Here is a 25,270-nt window from a genome sequence, read left to right on the forward strand (position 1 = left end):
CCCATTCATACAGTCAGGAAGTATGGGATACAGAGAGACGTGGCTATCTGGATTGAGAATTGGCTGGCTGACAGAAGGCAGAGAGTGGACAGTGTTGAGTGGGGTCCCGCAGGGCTCTGCTCTTTGTAGTTTTTATCAATGATTTGGATGAGGAGGTTGAGGGGTGTGTTAGTAAATTTGCAGATGACACAAAGGTTGGAGGTATCGTCGATAGTATAGTGGGCTACTGCAGGCTTCAGCGTGACATAGACAGAATGCAGAGCTGTACTGAGAAATGGCAGATGGAGTTCAACCTGGATAAATGCGAAGTGATGCATTTTGGAAGGTCAAACTCGAATGCTGAATATAGGATTAAAGACCAGATTCTTGGCAGTGTGGAGGAACAGAGGGATCTGGGTGTGCAAGTACATCCCTCAAAGTTGCCACCAAGTGGATAGGGTTGTTAAGAAAGCATATGGTGTTTTGGCTTTCATCAACAGGGGGATAGAGTTTAAGAGCCGTGAGGTTTTGCTGCAGCTCTACAAGTCCCTAGTGAGGCCGCACTTGGAATATTGTGTCCAGGTCTGGTCGCCCTACCATAGGAAAGATACAGAGGCTTTGGAGAGGGTGCAAAGAAGGTTTACCAGGATGCTGCCTGGACTGGAGGCTTGCCTTATGAAGAAAGTTTGAATAGGCTCGGACTTTTCTCTCTGGAGAGAAGGAGGAAGAGAGGAAACCTGATAGAGGTGTACAAAATAATGAGAGGAATACATAGAGTCAATAGCCAAAGACTTTTCCCCAGGGCAGGATTGACTGGTACGAGAAGTCATAGTTTGAAGATATTAAGAGGAAGGTGTAAAGGAGACGTCAGAGGTAGGTTTTTCACACAGAGAGTTGTGAATGCCTGGAATGCGTTACCAGTGGTGGTGGTGGAAACAGAATCATTGGGGACATTTAAGCGACTGCAAGACATGCGCATGGATAGCAGTGAGTTGAGGGGTGTGGAGGTTGTTACTATATTTTACATTAGGATTAAATCTCGGCACAACATCGTGGGCCAAAGGGCCTGCTCTGTGCTTTACTTTTCTATGTTCTATGTTTAACACTCAAGAAGGTTCACCCTTTTTCAAGACAAAGCAGCCTACTTGATTGGCATCACATCCACTACCTTAATATCCATTCCCTCCATAACTAATACACAGGATAACAATGTATACTATGTGCAAAATGCATTGCCACAAATCTCCTTCCAAAACAGCTTCCAAGCCTACAATTTCTATCTAAGGACAAGGGGAATAGATGCATGGGAGCATTACCAGGTTCTCCAAGCCAAACACCGTCCTGACTTGAAACTATGTCACCACTCCTTGACTGTTATTGAGTTGATAACCTGGAACCTCTTTCTAACAATACTGTGATGGACTCCATATCAAGGTCTTCAGTGGTTCAAGAGGGCAGCTCATCACCATCTTCACAGGAGAATTTAGAGATGGACAGTAAGTGCTGGCCTAGCCAGCGATGCCTGCATCTGAGAATGAACATGAAAAGTTAAACTTGAGTCAATTCAAATCTATCTATTACTTCCCTGTTCATGCAGTAAGAGCCTTTCTCTGTCCAATTCAAACTTACTGATTTTTTTCTGTCTATGAAATTTAAAGCTTTCTTTCCAATGCTCCCTGAACTTTAATTAAAGTTTTGCTGTTTCTTTCTTTTTTCTCTTTTGCTTCCCTTTTCAGTCCAGATTTATTAATTTTCTTATTCAATTTCAAACTGCCTCATTTGCAGCTGTCCTCGCCAATTTAAGCTGCAGTTTATCTAGATTACTGTTTCCTTCCTCCAGGTTTAAATGTTGAGCTTAAGACCTCAAACTATTTGTTTTGAAATTTCTCCTTGCCATTCTATATATAAGTAACCTGTCACTTGTTTTAAATTAACAATTGTTATTTGTTGCAAGGTACTCAGTCAAATGCTGTGAACCTGGAAAAGCATAGCAGGTCAGATACCATCTGTGGAGCAGGAGAGTCAATGTTGTGGGCCGAAACCCTTCAACAGAACCCAAAACGTTGACTTTTCTGCTCCTCAGTTGCTGTCTAACCTGCTGTGCTTTTCCAGCTTCACATCTATTGACTCTGGCTTCCAGCATTTGCAGTCCTTCCTATCTCCAACTCAGTCAAATCCTGTCTTGTTGAGGAAACCTGAAGGAATAGGTATAGCCATTTTTAACTTTTCAACACACACAGCAACAGTCACTATGAAATTTCATTTATTTAAAGTTTTGGCAAAATTAAGTATACTTGTCTCAGCCTGAGGATTTCAGATCCCACAAAGCGCTTCCAATTATTCTACAATTTGTGTAGAAACCAATAATTTCTAAAGAGAAATTCAAATTATCTATTTTCTGAAAAGTTTTAAACCTCTCAGGACAAATGCTTCTTGTCCCAGAAATCAATCTAGTTAACCGATATCTCAAACCCTTGAGGCAAGTCTATCCTTTCTTAGTTAAAGAAACTGAAACTGCACAGTACTTCAAATGTGACCTTGTTAAGACACTATCTAATTGGTTTAAAAAAACTTATTTCCTCTTGTACATCAATCTGTTTAATACAAAGACTAATGTGTCATTTGCTTTCCTAATTATTTTCTCTATGTGGTAGTTGAATCGTAGAATCCCACAGTGTGGAAACAGGGCATTCAGCCCAACAAGTCCACACCGACCCTCCGAAGAGTAACCCACCCAAACCCATTCCCCTACACTACTCTACATTTACCCGACTAATGCACCTCACCTACACATTCCTGAACACTCTGGGCAATTTAGCATAGCCAATTCATCTAACCTCCACAACTTTGGATTGTGGGAGGAAACCGGAGCACTCTGAGGAAACTCACGCAGACACGGGGAGAATGTGCCAACACAACACAGACAGTCGCCTGAGGCTGGAATCGAGCCCGAGTCCCTGACGCTGTGAGGCAGCAGTGCTAACCACTGAGTCACCCTACTGCTTTCTATGATTTCAGTACAATAACTCTGAGGATCTCTGAATGCCAATACTTCCTAGTCTATCGCTTTTTAAAATTCATAATTTAGAAATATTTAATGGAAACTTAACTAATTATATGAAATTATTAACAAAACTCTATGACTGGTTTTGTAGGTAAACATAACCAAAAATGTGTTTTAATTCATTGATCAAAAGAATTGTTGATGTTAACAATGATAAACTATCTCTCATCTTAGTTGCTCCCCATCACGAAACCTTTGGTACAGACTTCGATGTGTTGGTATTTAGAATTGTAAAATTTTGTTTTCCTCTTCAGCCAAATTAAGATACCCAAAACAAATGTTTTAATCTATTAGTGAAAGAACATTGAGCACTAGGGTTCAATAGCATTCTTCATTAAACAAACAAGCATTTTAAGCTGTAATAACCTGATTGCTTATTTTGTGCTTATGCAGGTATCTGTTCTGCAACAACACCCTTTCTACTGCTTGGTGATGTGCTCGATTGCCTTCCTCTTGACCAGTGTGACAGAATATTCACTTTTGTTGAGAAAAATGTAGGAACTTGGAAATCTGTAAGTGAGCCATTTGATGAAAAATAGATTCTCAAAAGATGCAGGTGAAATAATTTGACACTTTATTTTTATTCACATTTCCTGATATTAATTTATTGATCATTTTTAATGATTAAAAATAAAATTGTTGGTTCATTGGGAATCTAGTCAAATAACACCAATGCAAAACACCCTGCAGTTTTTTCAATTTTGGATCAGTGGAGCCCCGAGAGTAGATTGTTTGCTGTTGTGTCTTGGTTAATGACGGTATTACCCAGTTAGTGCCCTTGACAATAGTTATTAGCTTGGCACAAAGAAGGCAAGAGTCAAGTCTGTATCAACTAAGCACTAACTTTATTTGTTTAGTTAAAACAGACATACAATTCACACCATTTGGCTAGGAAGAGGTTAACAGGAGGCATGCAATTCATACAAGGCTAAAATCCAAGCGCGTACACAGTAAGTTTTCGAATGATGTTCCCTGAACAGTCAACGTAAAAAAAGCCTAATACCCAAGATTTCATGCTCATGCTGGCCAGACAGTTTCTTTCAGGTCTTGGGATCCTCCAAGATTGGGGTCCACAACTCTGTGACAATTGCTGTCCAAAGTTTTCGCTGATGGCACAGCGAAATCCTTCATTTTTATCCTTTTTGTTGCTTATCTTCCTGAACAGTAGTATCGTGTTCTTGATGGTTCTTAGCTCATCTGAGAGCTAGTGTCTTTCCAGTATAGACTCACTCCAAAGACACCTTTTGGATTACCTTAATATTCTTCCTCCAAATAAGGACTTGCACTTTATATCATCCTCCGAGCTCATCTGGTTCATCAGCCCAAACTAGTGGCTGAAACTAGGGTAACTTCAGTTTACAAGTTGCTGTTTGTATGTGTGATCAGCCCTTGTTCAACAATAGGAATATAATCTGTAAAGATGATGGAGGAAATGTTGTTAAAATTTAGTGTCCTGATAATAAGGGTCTGAAGTCTGTCTAATTATCAATCAAGACAATCTGCAGTTAAAAGTAATAGATGTTACAGGCATCTCACTGCCTCCTCATTTTCTTCACAGAATTGTAGTTCATGTTTGTTACCTTTCCGTGGTACATTAACAATTTGGCCTTTCTTTACATGTGTGTCTAGATGATAAGTGTTGCAGAATTTGGGATTCAAAGTTCAGTTTAATTTTCTGCTACCCATGTGTACACTTTTTAACCATATGGAACAAATGGATTTTTTTTGCTTTTAACCATAGTTAGTACTACATGAAATTCTACTAGCCTTTCAATTCTTGCTGAAATTGGATAATTTATGTGTGACTAGAAAGTATATTTTCTTACTGTATCAGTGTACCATTGGCAAACATTTATCATTTGTATGATTTATATTATATTGAGACTTCCTTTAGTATGTTATATTCGATTAGATATTCTGTAATCAAACATTCTAAATAGAAATATAAAATTTAGAAAACATCAATTTTTTAAAGCAATCTAGTTATATTGCATTTGTTAAACAATAATAACTGTAAAATTGGTTAAAATCCATTGGAAGCAAATGAACCATTAAAGTCTAAGTTGGGACCATAGCAAAAAAGGATTAAAAATGTACAAGACATGCTGATTCTGGCCCATCTTGTTGAAGACTAGGAACTGGAAGCCCTGTAATCCTTCATGTGTTTAACTCGGTTGATGTTAAAAGTTCTGATTTGACTTATCTCTTCAGCAATCTCAAGTAGTCCTCCCAGATCCTAATCACTTTCTATATTAAAAAAGATTTTCACACGTTGCAGCTGATTCTTTTGCCTCTTAAAATGCAGTCCATTGCCATTGACCCTTCTCCATAATGGCTACATTTCTCTGTATATGGTGTCTAAATCTTCATAATTTTGATCACTTCTGTCAAATCTCCTCTGCAATTTTTTTTGAGGACAACCCCAACTCTTCCATTCTACTGATGTAACTGGCATCCCGAAAGCTAATTTGGAAATCTATTCTGCTCCCTCTCTGCCTTGACACTCTTCCATAATGAATGTGTCCATAATTGGAAGCAGCACTTCAGATGAGGCCAAACATAGCTTCATAACAGCTCTCCATGGCTTCCATGCTGTTATTGCTTCCCAAACTTGCCCTGCCAGCTTCAACAATTTTTATAGTCACATATCCACACCCCTCTATTCCTGCATCCGGTACAGAATTGTGCCCTTTAATGTGTGGCATGTCTCTTCTTTGTTCTTCCCAACACACATAACTTCACACATTTTTGCATTAGACTTAATTTACCACATGCGCATTCATTCTATCAGCTTGCTCGAGTCTTCCAGAAGTCTGTTACTATCTTTCAGTACAATACTTTTTAATTTTGTGACAGTAAAATTTATGAAATTGTAACATACGCATCCAAGTCAGAGTCATTAATATACTTCAAATAGTCACTTGGTTGTACATGCTTGAGTATTGCTGAAGAAATGAAGAGGCGGATTGCTGAAGCTTTTTGCATTGCTCCAGTCTGAAAAACAACCATTCACAGTATGTGACCCAGCAACTTTGTATCCATGTTGTCACTTTTCATTTATTTCATGGGCTTCAACTTTGCTGGCGTATCTATGTGGCACTTCAATAAATGCCTTTTGGATGCCTGTACTCAGCATATCACGCACAATATCCTCATCTATCACTTCTCATCAAAAAAAACTCAAATCAGTTTGGTTGAGTTTAATTTGCTTTTAACAAATTTGTGGTAGTTTTACCTAATTAATCTGCACTTGTCCAAGCGATGGTAGCTTTATCCCGAAATATTATTTCTAAAAGTTTTACGTAACTAATTTTGAACATAAACTATTTTCATTATATTATTATGGAAAAATCGAATGCTGATAAATTTTTGAATTCAGTTATTGTCTCACATTACCATTGGGCAAGTCATATTTTTAATGGTTTCTCACCAGATATCTTTTTGGTGCTTGGCCTACCTTTAATTTCTACAACTGTTTTCAATTATAATTAGCAAAACTGCTGTAGTAAAATGAAAAGGAAATTTAATTGTTTTAGCATGTGTTACTTGGATGAATGTATGTATTGTTGGCAAGGTCAGCATGTATTATTTCCTCCCAGTTGCCATTGAGAAATTGGGAATGAGATACCTTCTTAAAGTGCTTCAGTTGGTATAGTAGAGGTATGACTGCAATTTTGTTAGGGATGAAGTCCTAGGATTTTGACATAGGGATGGACAGGAACAAAATTTTATTTAGGATAGTGTATGGTTGGATGGGAATATGCAAGTGATTGTGTTCCTTTATACCTGCTTCGCTGTGCTTCCACATGCTCAAGATCATGGGTGTGACAGAGGCTGTCAAGGCAGCATTAACAAGTTCTTGCAATGTATCTAGTAGATGGTATGCACTGTAGCCGCATTGCATTGGTGGTGGAAGGAGTGTACTAAGGTGGTGGGTATGGGAACAATAGACTGGGTTGTATTGTTTTGGATGATATCAAGCTATTTGAGTGTTGTTGGAACTGCACTTATGTAGACCTGTGGAGAGTATTTGATTACACTTCTGATTTTTTGCCATTTTGCTTTTAGATAGGCACTGGAGAATCCCAAGGTGATTTAGCACATAATGTCCAGCCTGTGCCCTGCTCTTGTAGTTTTGGAGCCAAGTGTTAGAGGGTGCAGACAGAAATGTAAAGATGAGATGACAACCAGATCAGCCACGATCTTAGTAAATTGTGGAGTCAGCTTGAAGAGTCAACTGTGCCTAAGTGCTACAGCCCACTTCATAGTACTAAGAGTCATAGAGATGCACAGCATGGAAACAGACCCTTCGGTTCAACCCGTCCATGCCGACCGGATATCGCAACCCACCTGTCAGCACTTAGCCCATATCTCTCCAAGCCCTCCCTATTCATATACCCACCCAAATGCCTCTTAAAATGTTCCAATTGTACCAGCCTCCACACTTCCTTTTGCAGCTCATACCATACACGTACCACCCTCTGTGTGACAATGTTGCCTCTTAGATCTCTCTTTTATCTTTCCCCTCTCGCCCTAAACCTATGCCCTCTAGTTCTGGACTCCCCGATCCCAAGGAAAAGACTTTGCCTATTTACCCTATCCATGCCCCTCATGATTTTGTCAACTTCTTTAAGGTCACCCCTCAGCCTCTGACGTTCCAGGGAAAACAGCCCCAGCCTGTTCAGCCTCTCTGTCTAGCTCAAATCCTCCAACCCTGGCAACATCCTTGTAAATCTTTTCTGAACCCTTTCACGTTTCACAACATCTTCCCGATCGGAAGGAGACCAGAATTGCATGCAATATTCCAACAGTGGCCTAACCAATGTCCTGTACAACCGCAACATGACCTCCCAACTCCTGTACTCAATACTCTGACCAATAAAGGAAAGAATACCAAACGCTGCCTTCACTATCCTATCTACCTGCGACTCCACTTTCAAGGAGCTATGAACCTGCACTCCAAGGTCTCTTTGTTCAGCAACACTCCCTAGGACCTTACCATTAAGTGTATTAGTCCTGCTAAGATTTGCTTTCCCAAAACGCAGCACCTCGCATTTATCTGAATTAAACTCCATCTGCCACTTCTCAGCTCATTGGCCCACCTGGTCAAGATCCTGTTGTAATCTGAGGTAACCCTCTTCGCTGTCCACTATACCTCCAATTTTGGTGTCATCTGCAAAATTACTAACTGTACCTCTTATGCTCGCATCCAAATCATTTATTTAAAAGATAAAAAGTAGAGGACCCAGCACTGATCTTTGTAGTAATCCAATGGTCACAGGCCTCCAGTCTGAAAAACAACCCTCCACCACCACCCTCTGTCTTCCACCTTTGAGCCAGTTCTGTATCCAAATGGTTAGTTCTCCCTGTATTCTGTGAGATCTAACCTTGCTAATCAGTCTCCCATGGTGAACCTTGTCGAATGCCTTACTGAAGTCCATATAGATTACATCTACTGCTCTGCCTCATTAATCCTCTTTGTTACTTCATCAAAAAACTCAATCAATTTTGTGAGACATGATTTCCCATGCACAAAGCCATGTTGACTATCCCTAATCAGTCCTTGCCTTTCCAAATACATGTACATCCTGTCCCTCAGGATTCCCTCCAACAACTTTCCCACCGCCGACACCAGACTCACTGGCCTATAGTTCTCTGGCTTGTCCTTAGCACCCTTCATAAACAGTGGCACCACATTAGCCAATCTTCAGTCTTCCGACACCTCACCTTGACTATCGATGATAGAAATATCTCAGCAAGAGTCCCAGTAATCACTTCTCTAGCTTCCCACAGAGGTCTAGAGTACACCTGATCAGGTCCTGGGGATTTATCCAGCTTTACCTGTTTCAAGACAACCAGCACTTCCTCCTGTGTAATATGGACATTTTGCAAGATGTCACCATCTATTTCCCTACAGTTTATATCTTCCATATCCTTTTTCACAGTAAATACTGATGCAAACTACTCATTTAGTATCTCCCCCATCTACTGCGGCTCCACACAAAGGTCGCCTTGCCCTAGTTACTCTTTTGTCTTTAATGTATTTGTAAAAACTCTTTGGATTCACCTTAATTCTATTTGCCCAAGCTATCTCATGTCTTCTTTTTGCACTCCTGATTTCCCTCTTAAGTATACTCCTACTTCCTTTATACTTTTCTAAGGATTCACTCGATCTATCCTGTCTGTACCTCACATGTGCTTCCTTCGTTTTCTTAACCAAACTCTCAATTTCTTTAGTCATCCAGCATTCCCTATACCTACCAGCATTTCCTTTCACGCTAACAGGAATATGCTTTCTCTGGATTCTTGTTATCTCATTTCTGAAGGCTTCCCATTTTCTAGCCATCCCTTTACCTGCGAATATCTGCCCCCTACTCAGCTTTTGAAAGTTTTGCCTAATACTGTCAAAATTGGCCTTTTCTTCAATTTAGGGCTTCAACTTTTAGATCTGGTCTATCCTTTTCCATCACTATTTTAAATGTAATGGAATTACGATCGCTGGCCCCAAAGTGCTCCCCCACTGACACCTCATTTACCTGCCCTGCCTTATTTCCCAAGAGTAGGTCAAGTTTTGCACCTCTAGTAGGCACATCCACATATTGAATCAGAAAATTGTCTTGTACCCACTTAATAAATTCCTCTCCATCTAAACCCTCAACACTATGGCAGTCCCAGTTTATGTTTGGAAAGTTAAAATCCCCTACCATAACCATCCTATTATTCTTACAGATAGCTGAGATGTCCTTACAAGTTTATTTCTCAATTTCCCTCTGACTATTGGGGAGTCTATAATACAATCCCAATAAGGTTATCATCCCTTTCTTATTTCTCATTTCCACCCAAATAACTTCCCTGGATGTATTTCCGGGAATATCCTCCCTCAGCACAGCTGTAATGCTATCCCTTATCAAAAATGCCACTCCCCCTCCTCTCTTGCCTCCCTTTCTATCCTTCTTGTAGCATTTGTATCCTGGAACATTAGGCTGCCAGTCCTGCCCATCCCTGAGCCATGTTTCTGTCATTGCTATGATATCCCAGTCCCATGTTTCTAACCATGCCCTGAGTTCATCTGCCTTCCCTGTTAGGCCCCTTGCATTGAAATAAATGCAGTTTAATTTATTAGTCCTATCTTGTCCCTGCCTGCCCTGACTGTTTGACTCGCTTCTGTTCTCAACTGTACCAGTCTCAGATTGATCTCTTTCCTCACTATCTCCCTGGGTCCCACTCCCCCACCTTACTAGTTTAAATCCTCCCGAGCAACTCCAGCAAATCTCCCTGCCAGTATAGTAGTCCCCTTCCAATTTAGATGCAATTCATCCTCCTTGTACAGGTCACTTCTACTCCAAAAGAGATTCCAATGATCCAAAAATGTGAATCCTTCTCCCAAACACTAGCTCCTCAGCCATGCATTCTTCAGATCTACCCCCCTATTCCTGCAATCACTAGCTCGTAGCACCGGGAATAATCTAGATATTACTACTCTTGTGGACCTCCTTTTTAAATTTCTGCCTAATACTCTGTAATCTCACTTCAGAAACTCAACCTTTTCCCTTGCTATGTCATTGGTTCCAATGTGGAGAATGACCTCTTGCTGGCCCCTCTTCCCCCCCCCCCATGAGAACATTCTGCACCCTCTCTGAGACATCCTTGATCCTGGCACCAGGAAAACAACACACCGTTCTGATTTTTCGCTGCTGGCCACGGAAACGCCTCTCTGTACCTCGGACTAGAGAATCCCCTAACACAATTGATCTCTTGGAACCCGATGTACCCCTCATTGCATTAGAGCCAGTCTCAACATCAGAAACTTGGCTGTTCGTGCTACGTTCCCCTGAGAATCCATCACCCCCTACATTTTCCAAAACAGCATACCTGAAATGGGTATATCCACAAAAGACTACTGCACTAGCTGCCAACCTTTCCTGGAGTTAACCCATCTATGTGACTGTACCTGGGGAGTGCAGTGATCTCAAGTGAAGTTAATCAGAATCTCTTTTTGTTGGAGTTGCTCATCACTGAAGATCTGTTTGATATAAAACTTATTTCATATGTTTTAGCCCAAACTTGAATCTTGTCCATGTCTGGCAAGTAGCGAGTTGCAAGTGAAACTGAACATTAGATTAGATTAGATTACTTACAGTGTGGAAACAGGCCCTTCGGCCTAACAAGTCCACACCATCCCTCTGAAGAACAACCCACCCAGACCCATTCCCCTACATTTTACCCCTTCACCTAACACTACGGGCAATTTAGCATGACCAGTTCACCTAACCTGCACATCTTTGGACTGTGGAGGAAACCCACGCAGACACGGGGAGAATGTGCAAACTCCACACACACAGACAGACAATTGCCCGAGGTCGGAATTGAACCCGGGTCTCTGGCGCTGTAAGGCAGCAGTGCTAACCACTGTGCCACCGTGCCACCCAAAAACTTTTCTCTGTACTTCGGTGCATGTGACTGCAATAAATCAAATCTATGGACATGATAGGAGGAAGGAAACCAGAGCACCCAGCAGTAACCCAGACAGACACAGGGAGAACACATAAACTCCACACAGTTACCCGAGGCTGGAATCGAACCCAGGTCCCCAATGCTGTGAGGCAGTAGTGTTAACCACTGAGACACCATATCACATGCACAGTCATCAGGGCATGTCACTGTTTCTGATCTTATGGTGGAAGCAAGGTACTTGTTGAAGCATGTGTCTTTCATATTCTCCATGTTCAAAAGCAATTTTTTGGGGGGGCATCAAGTGAAGGCCAGGTGCTTTTCCAGAGAGGATAAATGAAGTGGCATAGCTTTAGGACCATTTTAAGTATCTTCCTGTGTTTGGTTGAAAGGCAACAAAGGCATAGACCTCAGGAAATATGACACCTGTAAGTTTCTAATATAAGTTGGATTGTGGTCAGAAAAGTCAGGTAATAGCACGCTTTCGACAGTCAAGGATAAATCTGTGTAAAGCAGTCATGGTAATAATTGTGTTTTGCTTTTAGGCAACATTTTACTCTGCTGGAAAAAACTACTTGTTGAGAATGTGCAATGGTAAGTGGTTATTGATCAGCCATTCTAAACTTGACTCTGCTATTTTACAGTTAAATACTTGTATAAATAAGATCTACTTGGTTTTATCTTCAGGCATTGTTGAAAGAACTTCTTAAAACAAATATTTTGTCCTTGTTCAAAAAGGCAATTTTTTAAATGTAGCAGTCATTTCAACCAAGCCTTTACCTTCAAATATGTGTAAATGGGATAGTGTGCCTCAAAGCTAATGCTTATTCTTGAACTATGATACCTTGCACAAGGCAGTAAATGAGATGCCAGTCACTAAAAGACTGTCTGGCAGTTGTGTTAAGACTAAAACTAATAGATAATTTATTTTACAAGAACATATAGAAGTGATAATACTGAAGATGCAGTGACAGCTGATTACAATTAGTGGGCTATCCACATAGCTTTTCTCGTGCCGAACACAAGTAATGACTTCTGCCTTATCATTTATCCTGCTGTAAATTCATTCGAATAGTGGAAGTCTATTACATTCTCCACAGCTCTGAATTTAACTAAGTGAGACTGAATAATTCTATATCTCAGTAAACCATGAATCAAATGTATTTCAACTAAGCAGGAGACTTCACAAAATTAAAATGAAATATTTTCACAACTTTAAACCTAGTTAAAATTATAAATATCTCAAATTTTGTTTTTTTTTATCCCTTTGGACACTGTAGATGTGAGGAAATATTTTCCTCAAAATTGTGGATTCATAAGTACTTGAATGTGTGAATCTCTACTGTAATAAGTAAATGAATTCTAGGACTTGATTTAAAGTGGTTTTGGGTTAACTGTGGATTTTGCAAAATCAGTGGTTCGAGCTTTTAAAATAATTTATCCCTGTAAAATATAAATCTCTATTTTCTTGTGCTATTTTCTAAGTCTCCAACACTATTATGTAACAAACTCAGTTGTCATGAGACCCCACGTAACTACCATGCCCAAGGAGGGTTTTCATTAGGGAACATACATTTTGTTTATTTATTGCATCGTGTATGCACTACACCCTCAGTCTGAAATGGTTGCATTTACCTATTCCTCAACATAATGTAAAACTACATAGTTCTTTAAAACCTCAGATTATTTTAATTTCATGTGTTATATTTCTGCAGTCTCAAGTGTGTACCAGAATTGCCTTAAGGATCATTTTTAATCTATAACCAGCCATCCGAAAAATGCTTTCAAGCCTGTCTTTTTCCGTAATTAATTGGCTGCATTGGTATACATAAGAGTATAGTACACAGAAGCATTATCGGTTGGGTGAAACTTAGCTGCAGAACCTAAGCATGAATTTCAGATTTCTTTAGCCATGGAAAACCACAATTCATTAAGCACAGTATTGGCATTTATATGCCATATATAACACACAAACAACCGACAAGTCTATGTCCTGTTTATACTTGACTCAAGCCTCTCCCCATTTTCTCTCCTCTGAGTAAACTATTCCCTCTCTCTCATACTTGTTGAGCTTCACCTTAAATGATTGTCCAATATTTCCCGTGCCACATTATTCTTCTTAATTTCTTATTTCTTGGTGAATGTTTGATATTCATATCCTCTAGTTATGCTTTTTGTAAAAAGAGGTAATTTTCTCTCTATACTTGCACTGTCAAAAGCTTTGTAATTTTTCATACTTTTGTACTTCAGCCTTTTTTCAAGACAGAAGTGATCCAACTTGCCAGTCTTTAGCCAATAGATATACTCACTGATTTGTGGTGTCATGTTTCAAGTCTTCTCTGCACCCTATTCAGTGTATCCATATTTACTTCTTCTGTTAGTTTACTTTTTCCAATATTCTCTTCTCTGGCCTCTGACTATTGATGTGGCCTCCTCCAGATTATTTTGACCTCAATATGGCACAATTGAAATGTATAATTTTATGCATTCTTTGTGCCCTATTTACAACATGCTACTCTATTATAGTATTTTAGAGTCAGGAGCATTAGGTTAATTGTATTTGTGCTATTTGCTATTTGAACTCCCCTTTTTCAAATGTAATGCTTTGGCAACTAGAAATTGTCACAATCTATTCTGATGCAGGTATAATTAAATTGGTCCATACTCATCAAATGCAGATTGGTAGTAGAAGCATGGGTTAAATGCACATAGCTGATACCTTTCCTACCTTAATTGTGTCCCTTGACTTCTGCTACTCCAACATGATGTTTCCTGTTATTGGTAGCTAGAATAATTGCGAACTCTCTCAACTCTATTATTTAATGATGAATGTTAAACAAACTTGTGACATTGATTCATACACAGATTTAGATCCCCACCCCAACTTTCTGGAAATTCTGAACTTCTACCAGTTGCAGGATTTTCAAGACCATCTTTGTAACTGCTGTCTTTTCACTTGATGCCTTTTGCTGTCATAATGACAAGTCACATAATGGAGTTGTGAGTGCATGGCTTCATCTCTATTTCATGCTAGAGTTCCAACTGTTTTTTTTCTGTTGTCATGCCTTTTTTATGTTTTTCACTAAATCTAAATAATTTTGCAGATTTGCTGCGAAGACTTTCCAAATCACAAAACACTGTTTTCTGTGGAAGAATTCAGTTATTCTTGGCCAGATTGTTTCCTTTATCAGAAAAATCAGGTAAGAAATTAAAATAATTTCAAGGAAATTCCATTGCTACTCATGCACGTTTGATGTGGCGACTGTTAGGTAGAGTTTCTTCATGTGTTGGACGTCTATCTATACACCACCTAGAGTTCCATAAAAGAAGTCTGGAGTTGCTTCTCACTACATGTCTCTCAACAAAACTATGACCAGGACCAAGGTTTTCTGATTGGTGGTGAAGAGAGGACACTCAATGCTGACCTAAAAAAAAGCCTGCAATCTCAATGGAGCAGTTTTCACATTTTCCGTCATTAATTTCATTCTGAATCCAGCTAGGAAGGATCTCCAACTTCTTGTAACAGTGGTGCCTTCAAAAAGATCAAGTACCCAATCATATTAAAGAATTCTCAGTCAGCCAGGAAGTGTGAGCTGTCATGTTTTGAACTCCATTCCTCACTGTCTCACTGTTCCCTTTTTCTCTTGCCCCCACTCACTGCCTGGCCTTGCCCTTTACCCCACCCTGTCCCCAATCTCTATCTGCCTCTCTCTCTCTCGCAATATTGTCCCCTTTCTTGTCCCTCTCCTTCATCGCCCGCCACCATTAGAAATTTCCTCAAAAAGCACAATTACAGTTAAAATTCTTGTCACCCATTCCAGTCTCTCCTCCTGGCATGGCATCTATTTCCCTTGCTCGCATTTGTGATGCACATTGTGTCTTTTATTGCAACAAATGTTCCTTTTAATAGTGATGGTTGTGATTGTTTAATGAAAATAAGAAAGAAAATATCTACATCATCTTCAACCTTCCCACAAGCAGCCTATGCAAACCATAGAACCCTTATCATGTCGAAACAGGCCATTTGACCCAACAAGTTCACACCGACCCATTTCCCCTACCCTATGATTCTATATTTACCCCTGACTAATGCACCTAACCCCCACATCCCTGAACACTATGGGCAATTTAGCAAGGCCATTTACCTAACCTGCACGTCTTGGATTGTGGGAGGAAAATGGAGCACCTGGAGGAAACCCATGCAGACACTGGGAGAATGTGCAAGCTGTCCCATCTGCAACCTGAGCAACTCACTTTGTAGCCTTAAAGGGAACCATGTGTGCACTTCATGGTTAACTAAGCAGCAAGGTTTCCATTTGTATAATGTTCCACTAATTATAAAGCAGAATGGCTGCCATGAGCCAAGCTGTCGAATGGAAGGTTCACAGTTGTATCATTGAAGAAACCTAAATTTATACGCTCAATTTGATGTCCAGAGAACAATGTAAGCTCTTAGACTAATTCCTTTTGAATTACAATTACTTATTATGCATGTACATGTGGCAGCCATGTTGTACATAACCACGTACCATAAATAACAAAAGATGTTTATGGGGTAATTAATAGAGGAGCATTATTGGCCAGGGGCAAGTGCTGTGGGATCTTTGGCAGGCAGGCTTTCATTTTAATCTGTCATCTGAAGATTGGGATGTCATGAATGCAGTACTTCTGTACTGCAATATCTACAGGTTGTCAAATCGATTGGTATCTAATCATGGAAAGCAAAGAATGGTTACAGCACAGGATGAGACCATTTTCCCCTCAAATCCTTTTTGGTTCTCCGGAAGAGCAACTCACTCAGTCCCATTCCGTGGTGTTTTCCTCATAGCTCTGCGCATTTATCACTCCAGTCCAGTTTTAAAGGGATTGATTGAATCTGCCACACTCAAGCAACACTTTCTAAGGCCAGCTACTCATGGATATAAAAGTATTTTCTCATGTAGTTGTTGCTCCTTTTAAAAATGAGCATGAATGCTTGATATAATCCTGCCAACAGGAGCAGTTTCTCTTTGACTACTTTGTCCAGACTTTTTGTAATTATCAAATCTGCAGTTTAATTATCATTTCTCCGAGGAGAACAACCCCGTATCTCCAGGTTGCCCATGTGACTAAACTCCTTATCCCTGGAATCATTTCTGTGATTTTCTGTGCAGTCTCAAAAGCCTTCATAAAGTTCAATGCCCAGAACAGGACACCGTATCCAGATTGAGGTTGAACCAATGTTCTAAATCGCTCAAACTGCATGAGTCTTTTAACTTAGGAAGTGAGGGAGTGCCACCAATAGATCCAAGCTAAAAATTTAAACTCAACGAAGAGAAAATAATAATTTACCTATTTTTATTTTGTAGCCATCTTTCTCTAATTTATTCAGTTGATTTCTGCTGAGAGTGATAGGATTTTTTAAAAAATTTAGTTTCAATCAATAAATTTTCCTCCAATTTATAAAGAGCGTTAATCTTGGAGGATCCATTCTTATTTGTTTTGCATTCCTTATTAAATATTTTTCAGTAGAGCGTGCATCTCAAAAATTATCTTCAAAAACTATAGTGAAGTAATGATTTTTGGTGCCTTATGCAGTATATTCTGACCTGCGTACCTTCCTATTTCAGGAGGTCAAACTTGCTCTCTTCTTTCAAATAAGTTCACTGCTTCATTCTCAAAGTTAGCTGTCAAAGTCTACAATTTTACGTAATATGTTTCTTACTCTCTGTGCAAAATATATATATATATATAACATACACAAACACACATGCAAATATACATACATGTGGCGATTGCTTTTGTGTTAAGTTGGTCCAGTTTGCCTCTGTGGTTATCATAGCTCCTCTGTTGCCAGCTGTGAGCAGTTTTTAAAGCATCTGGTTTGATTTTTTGTGGGTGGTCTTAGGCTTTTTTTTGTTCATGGATTCCTATTACCTGCTTTCTCTTCCCCATGCTCATCATGTTTCATATATAAACATTTTTGATTTCTCTTCTCATAGAGTCATACAGCATAAAAGTAGACCCTTCGGCTAACTCATCTGTGCTGACCAAGTTTTCCAAACTAACCTAGTACCACTTGCCTGCATTTGGCCAGTATCCCTCTAAACCTTTCCTATTCATGTTCCTTTCCAAATGTGTTTTAAAAGTTGTAACTGTACTTGCATCTACACTTTGTCTGGCAGTTCATTCTATATATGAACCACCCTCTGTGGAAAAAGTTGCACCTCAGGTCCCTTTTTAATCTTTCTCCTCTCATCTCAAAAAAAAAAGCCCCTTGTTTTGAACTCCCCCACCCTAGGTCAAAGACCTTTGCTGCTCACCTTATCTATACTCTTCATGATTTTACAAACCTGTATAAGATCACCCCTCAACCACCTCTCCAGGTAATAAAAATAGGTAAATTATTATTTTCTCTTCGTTGAGTTTAAATTTTTAGCTTGGATCTATTGGTGGCACTCCCTCACTTCCTAAGTTAAAAGACTCATGCAGTGGGAAAAAATAATTCCAGCTGATCCAGTCTCTCCCTATCACTCAAACTCTCCAGTCCCAGCAATATCCTGGCAAATCTTTTCTAAACCCTCTCCAATTTAATAATAATCTTCCAATAGCAGGGTGACCAGAACTGTACATAGTACTGCAAAAGTGGCCTCTCTAACATCCTGTATAACCTCAACGTGACAACCCAACTCCAATGCCCAGTCGCCTGAACAATGAAAGCAAGCATGCTAAACACCTTTTTAACCACCCTGTCTCCTGTGATGCAACTTTCAAAGAACTCAGCTTGCTTATTTCTTTTACCTTTTGATTTGTTTTTTCAAAAAAAAACTTCAATTTCTTTGACTTTTGATTTAGCTCTTTGAATTTTCACTCTGACTCATCTCTGGTTCATTCTTTGTTTGAACTTGAGCATGTTCCTGTATTTAAGTCCTATTTGTTTTGATATCTTTCTGCTTAGACCATAGTGTTGCTTCTTGTACTTTTAGCCTGCTCTTGGTGCTGCTGACTTCATGGCAGCTCCTCCAACAGCATAAACCTTGATATTTTGATATCACAAGTGTGGATGGTAAAAGGAAACAATACCAAGTTCTTTTGACCTGCGAATGAAGGCTAAACATGGTGTGATTCTCTCTGCTCAGTAAACTCTCCAGGCCGGGAACTTTATCAGATTTGTCTCCAATGATCAGCATGTAAAGAAAAATATTTTTATAGCTATACCATAGAACTTGCTGCAATGATCACAGTTTTAGAAGTGTGGATCTAACTAACTGTAATTCTATAATGTGTTTATTTTATTTCAGGGCTTAATTTGCAAAGTCAGTTTAACCTGGAAAATGTCACTGTGTTTAACACTAACGAACAGGATAGTACACTGGGGCTGAAGGTGAGTGTTTATTGGAGTTTACTACAAGTGCGAAAGTCATATTGAGCTATATACCACTAAATATTTTTGTTTTTTGTATGATTAATAATTTTCATGTATTTTGAGAATTTTCAGCACACTGAAGATAGAGAGGATGGAATGGAAGTTGAAGAAGGAGAAACAGGCGACGAGGAGCCAACTACAACTTGGTGAAGATCTTTTCATTAACCTTGGAGGAGTTCAGAAATGCTTAGCCGTAATCAATGCATGTGTATTTAAACTTAATTTATATGAATGTTGTTGAGAACATTGACTGTTGCTGCACTGAGATTTCTGTTTGGCTCAACTGGTGCTGTTGGTGCTCTGTGCCTACCTCTTCTATTCTTGTGACATATAATTCATCTGCATATTCTTCCAATCATTTCTCCCAACTAAGTTCCAACTAAACAGCAATGATGTCTTAAATTTTCACGTTTAATTATAAATTAATAAATTTAAAATTAAATGTATGGGCCCATGAAGCAAAAGTAGAAGAAAAGCACAAAGGTATAAAGCTCATTTGAAGAATCAGTGCAAGGAGGCAGTGCAGTGCAGACCTTCTTTGCACTCATGGTTTTGTGATTCTGTAAAGTCAACAGTTAGGAACTGGAGTAGGCCATTCAACCCTATGAACCTGCAGTGCCATTGTTGATCATGATTGATCATCTATCTCAAAACCATATTCTCAGGCTTTTCCAGATCAGTTGCTGTCGTATTTAGATATCAATGCCTTCTTTGGACTTAGTGAAGAACTGACTTTCACAGCTTTCAAGGAGAGATTTCCAAAAATCTACCACTCCCTGTTGGAAAAGTTCCTCCTCCTCTTAGTTCTGCATGGCGTATCTTTTATTTTGAAACTTGTTAAGTTCCAAGAAGGAGGAGAAAGTGAGGACTGCAGATGCTGGAGATCAGAGCTGAAAATGTGTTGCTGGAAAAGCGCAGCAGATCAGGCAGCATCGAAGGAACAGAGAATCGACGTTTCGGGCATAAGCCCTTCTTCAGGAATCCTAAGAAGGGCTTATGCCCGAGTCGTTGATTCTCCTGTTCCTTGGATGCTGCCTGACCCGCTGCGCTTTTCCAGCAACACATTTTCAAGTTCCAAGAAGGACCAAGACCTTTTACAGCAGGAACTTTATTCTGAAGGTGTTTACCATGTAGACAGCAGTTTCCCCTTCAAATTGGCCAATTTTGTCATCATTGTTAATATGATTAGATGCTTAAAGTGAAAGTCCACTATACTTGCACAAATATGCAATATTCATCCTCTTTTATGTCCGAGGTCCCTGCAAACTAAACAATGTTTATAATCATATGTGCAAAACCAGGTAATACACTCTGGAGGATATTGATTGCTGTGTTTTGTCAGCACTTGAGTGTCATTTCTCTCCAGAATCAAAACATCTAGAGTGTTCTTTTAACAGTCTATAAATGAATCCACTTTGTTTTTTTTTAAAAAGAAAACTGCTGCTTACTATCCAACAGTCACCTTCAACTCTTAGCTCTGTTTCATCCAAAAATGATTAAAAAAAAAGAAAAACAACTTGAATCTGAATAGTCCAATGTGTAACAATTATCAAGTATTTTTTTGACCCAGGATCTACATGCATCTGGAGATAGGTTTGCCTTACTGAAAACGTGACATTCAGCTGGTCCAGCAAATAGGTCATTGATTAAAAGCAAAGGATACTGCTTGGCAGTCGCGAGTGTTGTGCTGAAAAAACATAGCAGGTCAGGCAGCATTCAAGGAGCAGGAAAATCAACGTTTTGGGCATAAGTTCTTCATCAGGAACGAGACTTGTGGGATGGGGGGGCTGAGATAAATTGGGGTGGGGGGGCTGGGGGGGGGAACAATAGTTGGGAATATGATAGGTAGATGAAGGTGCATAGGTTGGAGAGGAGAGTGGAACAGAGAGGTGAGAAGGAAGATGAACACATCAAGAGGGCAGTGCTGAGTTGGAGGCTTGGGACTAGTATAATGGAGGGAGGGGAAATGAGGAAGCTGGTGAAATCCACATTGATCCCGTTTGGTTGCGAGGTGGCAGATACTGCTCAGCACTTTGTACCAGATTAGTACTGACTTTAAAATTACCACAGATGTGTACTGATCCATCTTTCTTCATCAGTGGTATGATAAGCATGGCCCAGTCACACTCATTTTGAATTCAAGGACTCCTGCCTTGACCAGCATCTCTCATTTTGCCTTAATCTTCGTCTGATTGCAGAAGACACTAATTTAGCCTTGAAATATTTTGCTTGATTCTCATTCTTGATTTTCAATTTGACTGAGATCTTTTCCATGCCTTCCAGATCCCTGTGGAAAACAATGGCATATTTCTTTAGAACTTTGCAATATATCGGTCTCAGATTCTCAGAATCTGACAAGCTGTTTGCTTCAGCGCATCTGAGTTTGATTATCTCCAACTATGTTCTTCCCAATAATGTTGTGAAATTTCCTTTGGTAATGTTTATGGATAGATGTTCAGTCTGACCACATAACTGAACAATCGAACTGATACAACTCCTTAAAGATACCACTTCGCTTGCATATGTTCTTGGTGCAGTTTTGAAGCACAATGTGGTTCAGATGTTTCTGATATACTTTTTCAGATATCAATGAAACAGTCACTCTGCTGTCCACCGCCATTCATACTAATTTGACATCCAGTCAGGGAGTGTCCCAGTATTGATTGCTGTCACCAGCAATAGCCAATGTGCTTAATAATAGCTCCTCTTTAGATTGAGTGTCTGGGCTTTTCTCAAGCCCTTTATGTACCATGAAGATTTTCTTCCATCTCTTTGATTTCTATATTTTTGCCGCATGTTGTTTATATTTCTTCCTTAAACACACCCTTTTAGTATGCCCTTCATACTGTGCTGCAAGTTCTGCATGTACTCCTTTATATCAGCAGTTTACTGCTGCATGACTTGTTTTACTGCACTGACAGCGGTTTTGAGTGTGCGCTGGTGATCATCACTTATCTGCCATTTTGTGAACTCTCAAACTCAAGCTTAACTGTTGAGTTCCCTTGGATGCTAGTTCCAACAAGACTGATATATCCAGTGCTTTTTAAGTCTATATTCCTTTCTGTTAGTAATCTCTTCTGGAATTCTTCACATCTTAAACCACACACCAGTGTCTCTTTGATAGCATCATTTAAGACCATAAGACATAGGAGTGGAAGTAAGGCCATTCGGCCCATCGAGTCCACTCTGCCATTCAATCATGGCTGATGCGCATTTCAGCTCCACTTACCAGCGTTCTCCCCGTAGCCCTTAATTCCTCTAGACAGCAAGAATCTATCAATCTCGGCCTTGAAGACATTTAGCGTCCCGGCTTCCACTGCACTCCGTGGCAATGAATTCCACAGGCCCACCACTCTCTGGCTGAAGAAATGTCTCCGCATTTCTGTTCTGAAATGACCCCCTCTAATTCTAAGGCTGTGTCCACGGGTCCTAGTCTCCTCGTCTAACGGAAACAATTTCCTAGCATCCACCTTTTCCAAGCCATGTATTATTTTGTACGTCTCTATTAAGTCTCCCCTTAATCTTCTAAACTCCAACGAATACAATCCCAGTATCCTCAGCCGTTCCTCATATGTTAGACCTGTCATTCCAGGGATCATCCGTGTGAATCTCCGCTGGACACGTTCCAATGCCAGTATGTCCTTCCTGAGGTGTGGGGACCAAAACTGGACACAGTACTCCAAATGGGGCCTAACCAGAGCTTTATAAAGTCTTCGTAGTACATCTCTGCTTTTATATTCCAACCCTCTTGAGATAAATGACAACATTGCATTCGCTTTCTTAATCACGGACTCAACCTGCATGTTTACCTTTAGAGAATCCTCGACTAGCACTCCCAGATCCCTTTGTGCTTTGGCTTTATTAATTTTCTCACCATTTAGAAAGTAGTCTATGCTTTTATTCTTTTTGCCAAAGTGCAAGACCTCGCACTTGCTCACGTTAAATTCCATCAGCCATTTCCTGGACCACTCTCCCAACCTGTCTAGATCCTTCTGTAAGACACAGAATTTTGAGAATTTCTTTAAAATTGCAGCAAACTGGGAGATAACTTCACTGTCGAGGTTGGTTGCCAAAGTCAAAAGTCACATGACACCAGGTCATAGTCCAACAGGCTTACTTGAAATGACAAGCTTTCGACGTGCTGCTCCTTCATCAGGTGAAGTCACCTGATGAAGGAGCAGCACTTCGAAAGTTTGCCATTTAAAATAAACCTGTTAGACTATAACCTGGTGTCATGTGACTTCTGACTTCATCTACCCCAGTCCAACTCTGGTACCACCACATCAAAGCTTGGTTGGATTTGTGGAATCTGTTCAGAAATCATTAGTGTTTTTTTGTGAAAAATGGTTCTATAGAACTCCTATTATTTCTTCATAAGAAATAATACTGTTCATAAAATAATACCCTCCCCAAACATCTTCCCTCAGTAATAATAGTCAGAAATGCAAGGACATGTATATCTGCTTCTATTTTGTTAGCTTGAACTAAATAATGTCTCTGTTCAGGAGTTCCAACTGTCTGTATTTTCATCATTGGAGCCAAACTTTCTGTCATAGTTTCTTCAAATGGGAAGAGCCTGTGTGTCACGGTGTACGGGACAGTCTCTATTATCCGAACGTCATTTATCTGAATTTCAAATTTTGCAAACAAGATCTCAAGGTCCCGTAAAAATGTTGTCTGATCAATCAGTTATCTAAACAAAATACTCATCGCCTGTCTCATTTGGATGATTGAGGTTGTTCTGTCCTATGAAAATGTTTGTATGATATTGCTTCTTTCCATTTAAACAAGATATTTCTAAGGCTCTATGCTCATTTTCGAGTTTACACCTCTGGCTCAAAACATTTCCCTTGTGTGGAGTACTTGTTACAGTATTCCTCCACAGGATGGAGCATGTGGCGAACTACTTCTGCATTGTTCACCTCTTTGGAGTGGAGTCTTTTTTTAAAGCACTTTTTATTGCATTCTTGTCACCAGTTTTCTTTGTTAAGTTTCAAGAAGGAGCAGGAGCTTTATTATGGAAATCTTAACTCTCTAGGCAGCAAGATTAGACTAAGCTGTTTCATGCCTAAAATGGCTAATGATGTCATGTTGTTGGTCTCTTCCAGCTACACAAGTAAATGCTACACAATAAGGCTATGACCTGGTTCTCTATCCCACAGCCAGGATTCTCTTAGGGTTACATAAATTATTTTTAATGTGTAAAAGTCAGTTTAGTCTTCTTGTATATTGCCTTTATAAGCTGTGATGTTTCATTCTTTGTTGATATATGTATTTTTAAATTTTTTTACATTCCTATTTCAAATTGTCTACTGGTTGTTAGATTTGAACCAAGCAACCAAATTTTTGTTCAATGCTTCCCCAGGGCTTGCATCCTAAATATTCTGCTTTTGCCAGTTAGAGAACTCTGGTTTAATAGTTTCAAACTGTTGCTTTAATGAGTGTTAACACTTAATTTTTTGTTTTAACTAGCTCTGTTCCAATTGATTATAACTTATACCGGAAGTTTTGGTCACTTCAAGATTTTTTCAGAAATCCACTGCAGTGTTATGAAAAAATTTCTTGGAAGACATTTCTAAAGGTAAAATCTGTTCATGAACAAGATGCAGCCCTGTCTCTTAAAAAGTACTCTTTTTGTTCTGCTTGTGTTCTGTAAAAACAAAACTTCTCATCGGGTGATGGTGGTAGATTAGTATAATTCTGAGAGGCCCTGGCAATTTGTAGAAGTTATTTTTGGAGAATGTAATGTATTTGCAATACCTGTGTCTGAATCTTGGAATTTTTCAAACTTCAGTAGGTCTGACAAAATCTGTGCAGAGTGAATGTTTCCTGTCGATAACTTTCAATAGAACTGGGGAATGTTAGAAATATTAAGGAAGTGAAATGGAGGAAGGGTAAGGAAAAGAATGCAAGGGACTGTCTGTGGTACTACACAAGACAGCACTCATTAGATAACAAACAATTTAGTAGTAATGAGACAGGCTAAGAAATAAAATAATTTCCCAAAGATGAATGGCAGTCCATGAGTGAAAACAAAACAATGTGAAATGTAAAGGAAGAAATTAAAGGTCAGGGTAAAGATTATGCTTTTTAATTGTTGAACTCGCTGTCAAGTTCAGAAGGCTTGAAGTGTTGAATGGAATGATGAAGTACAGTTTCTTGAACTTGCATTGAGCTTCATTGAAGCTCTGTAGTAAGCCAAGGCTAGAGATGTCAACATGAGCAAAAGGAGGAGAATTAAAATTATAGGCTGCTAGAGGCTTTTGGGTCATTCTTAGTGATTGGATGTGGTGTTGTGCAAAATAGCTACCAAAACTGGTTTTTGGTTTCCCTAATGTTAAACAAACCACACTGAGGTAATAAAATATATC

The 25,270-nt window shown here is 39.4% G+C and overlaps 1 protein-coding gene across 3 annotated transcripts in view; it reads left to right on the forward strand.

The window, feature by feature from the left end:
• thoc1 (THO complex 1) overlaps window positions 1-25,270 on the forward strand; it is an 88,959-nt gene that overhangs the window by 23,445 nt on the left and 40,244 nt on the right. For 2 of the 3 annotated variants that reach the window (XM_043688246.2, XM_043688248.2), the window contains exons 5-10: window positions 3,437-3,555; window positions 12,040-12,088; window positions 14,599-14,694; window positions 18,775-18,857; window positions 18,963-19,045; window positions 24,372-24,480. In XM_043688246.2, the coding sequence (XP_043544181.1) occupies window positions 3,437-3,555; window positions 12,040-12,088; window positions 14,599-14,694; window positions 18,775-18,857; window positions 18,963-19,045; window positions 24,372-24,480 (539 nt within the window). The remainder of the gene's footprint in view (window positions 1-3,436; window positions 3,556-12,039; window positions 12,089-14,598; window positions 14,695-18,774; window positions 18,858-18,962; window positions 19,046-24,371; window positions 24,481-25,270) is intronic. The other variant, XM_043688247.2, reaches the window with a different exon arrangement.

Source organism: Chiloscyllium plagiosum, unplaced genomic scaffold (genome assembly GCF_037043375.1).
Source record: "Chiloscyllium plagiosum isolate Xiang-an unplaced genomic scaffold, Cpla_swu_hap1 HiC_scaffold_4, whole genome shotgun sequence".
Classification (NCBI taxonomy): domain Eukaryota; kingdom Metazoa; phylum Chordata; class Chondrichthyes; order Orectolobiformes; family Hemiscylliidae; genus Chiloscyllium; species Chiloscyllium plagiosum.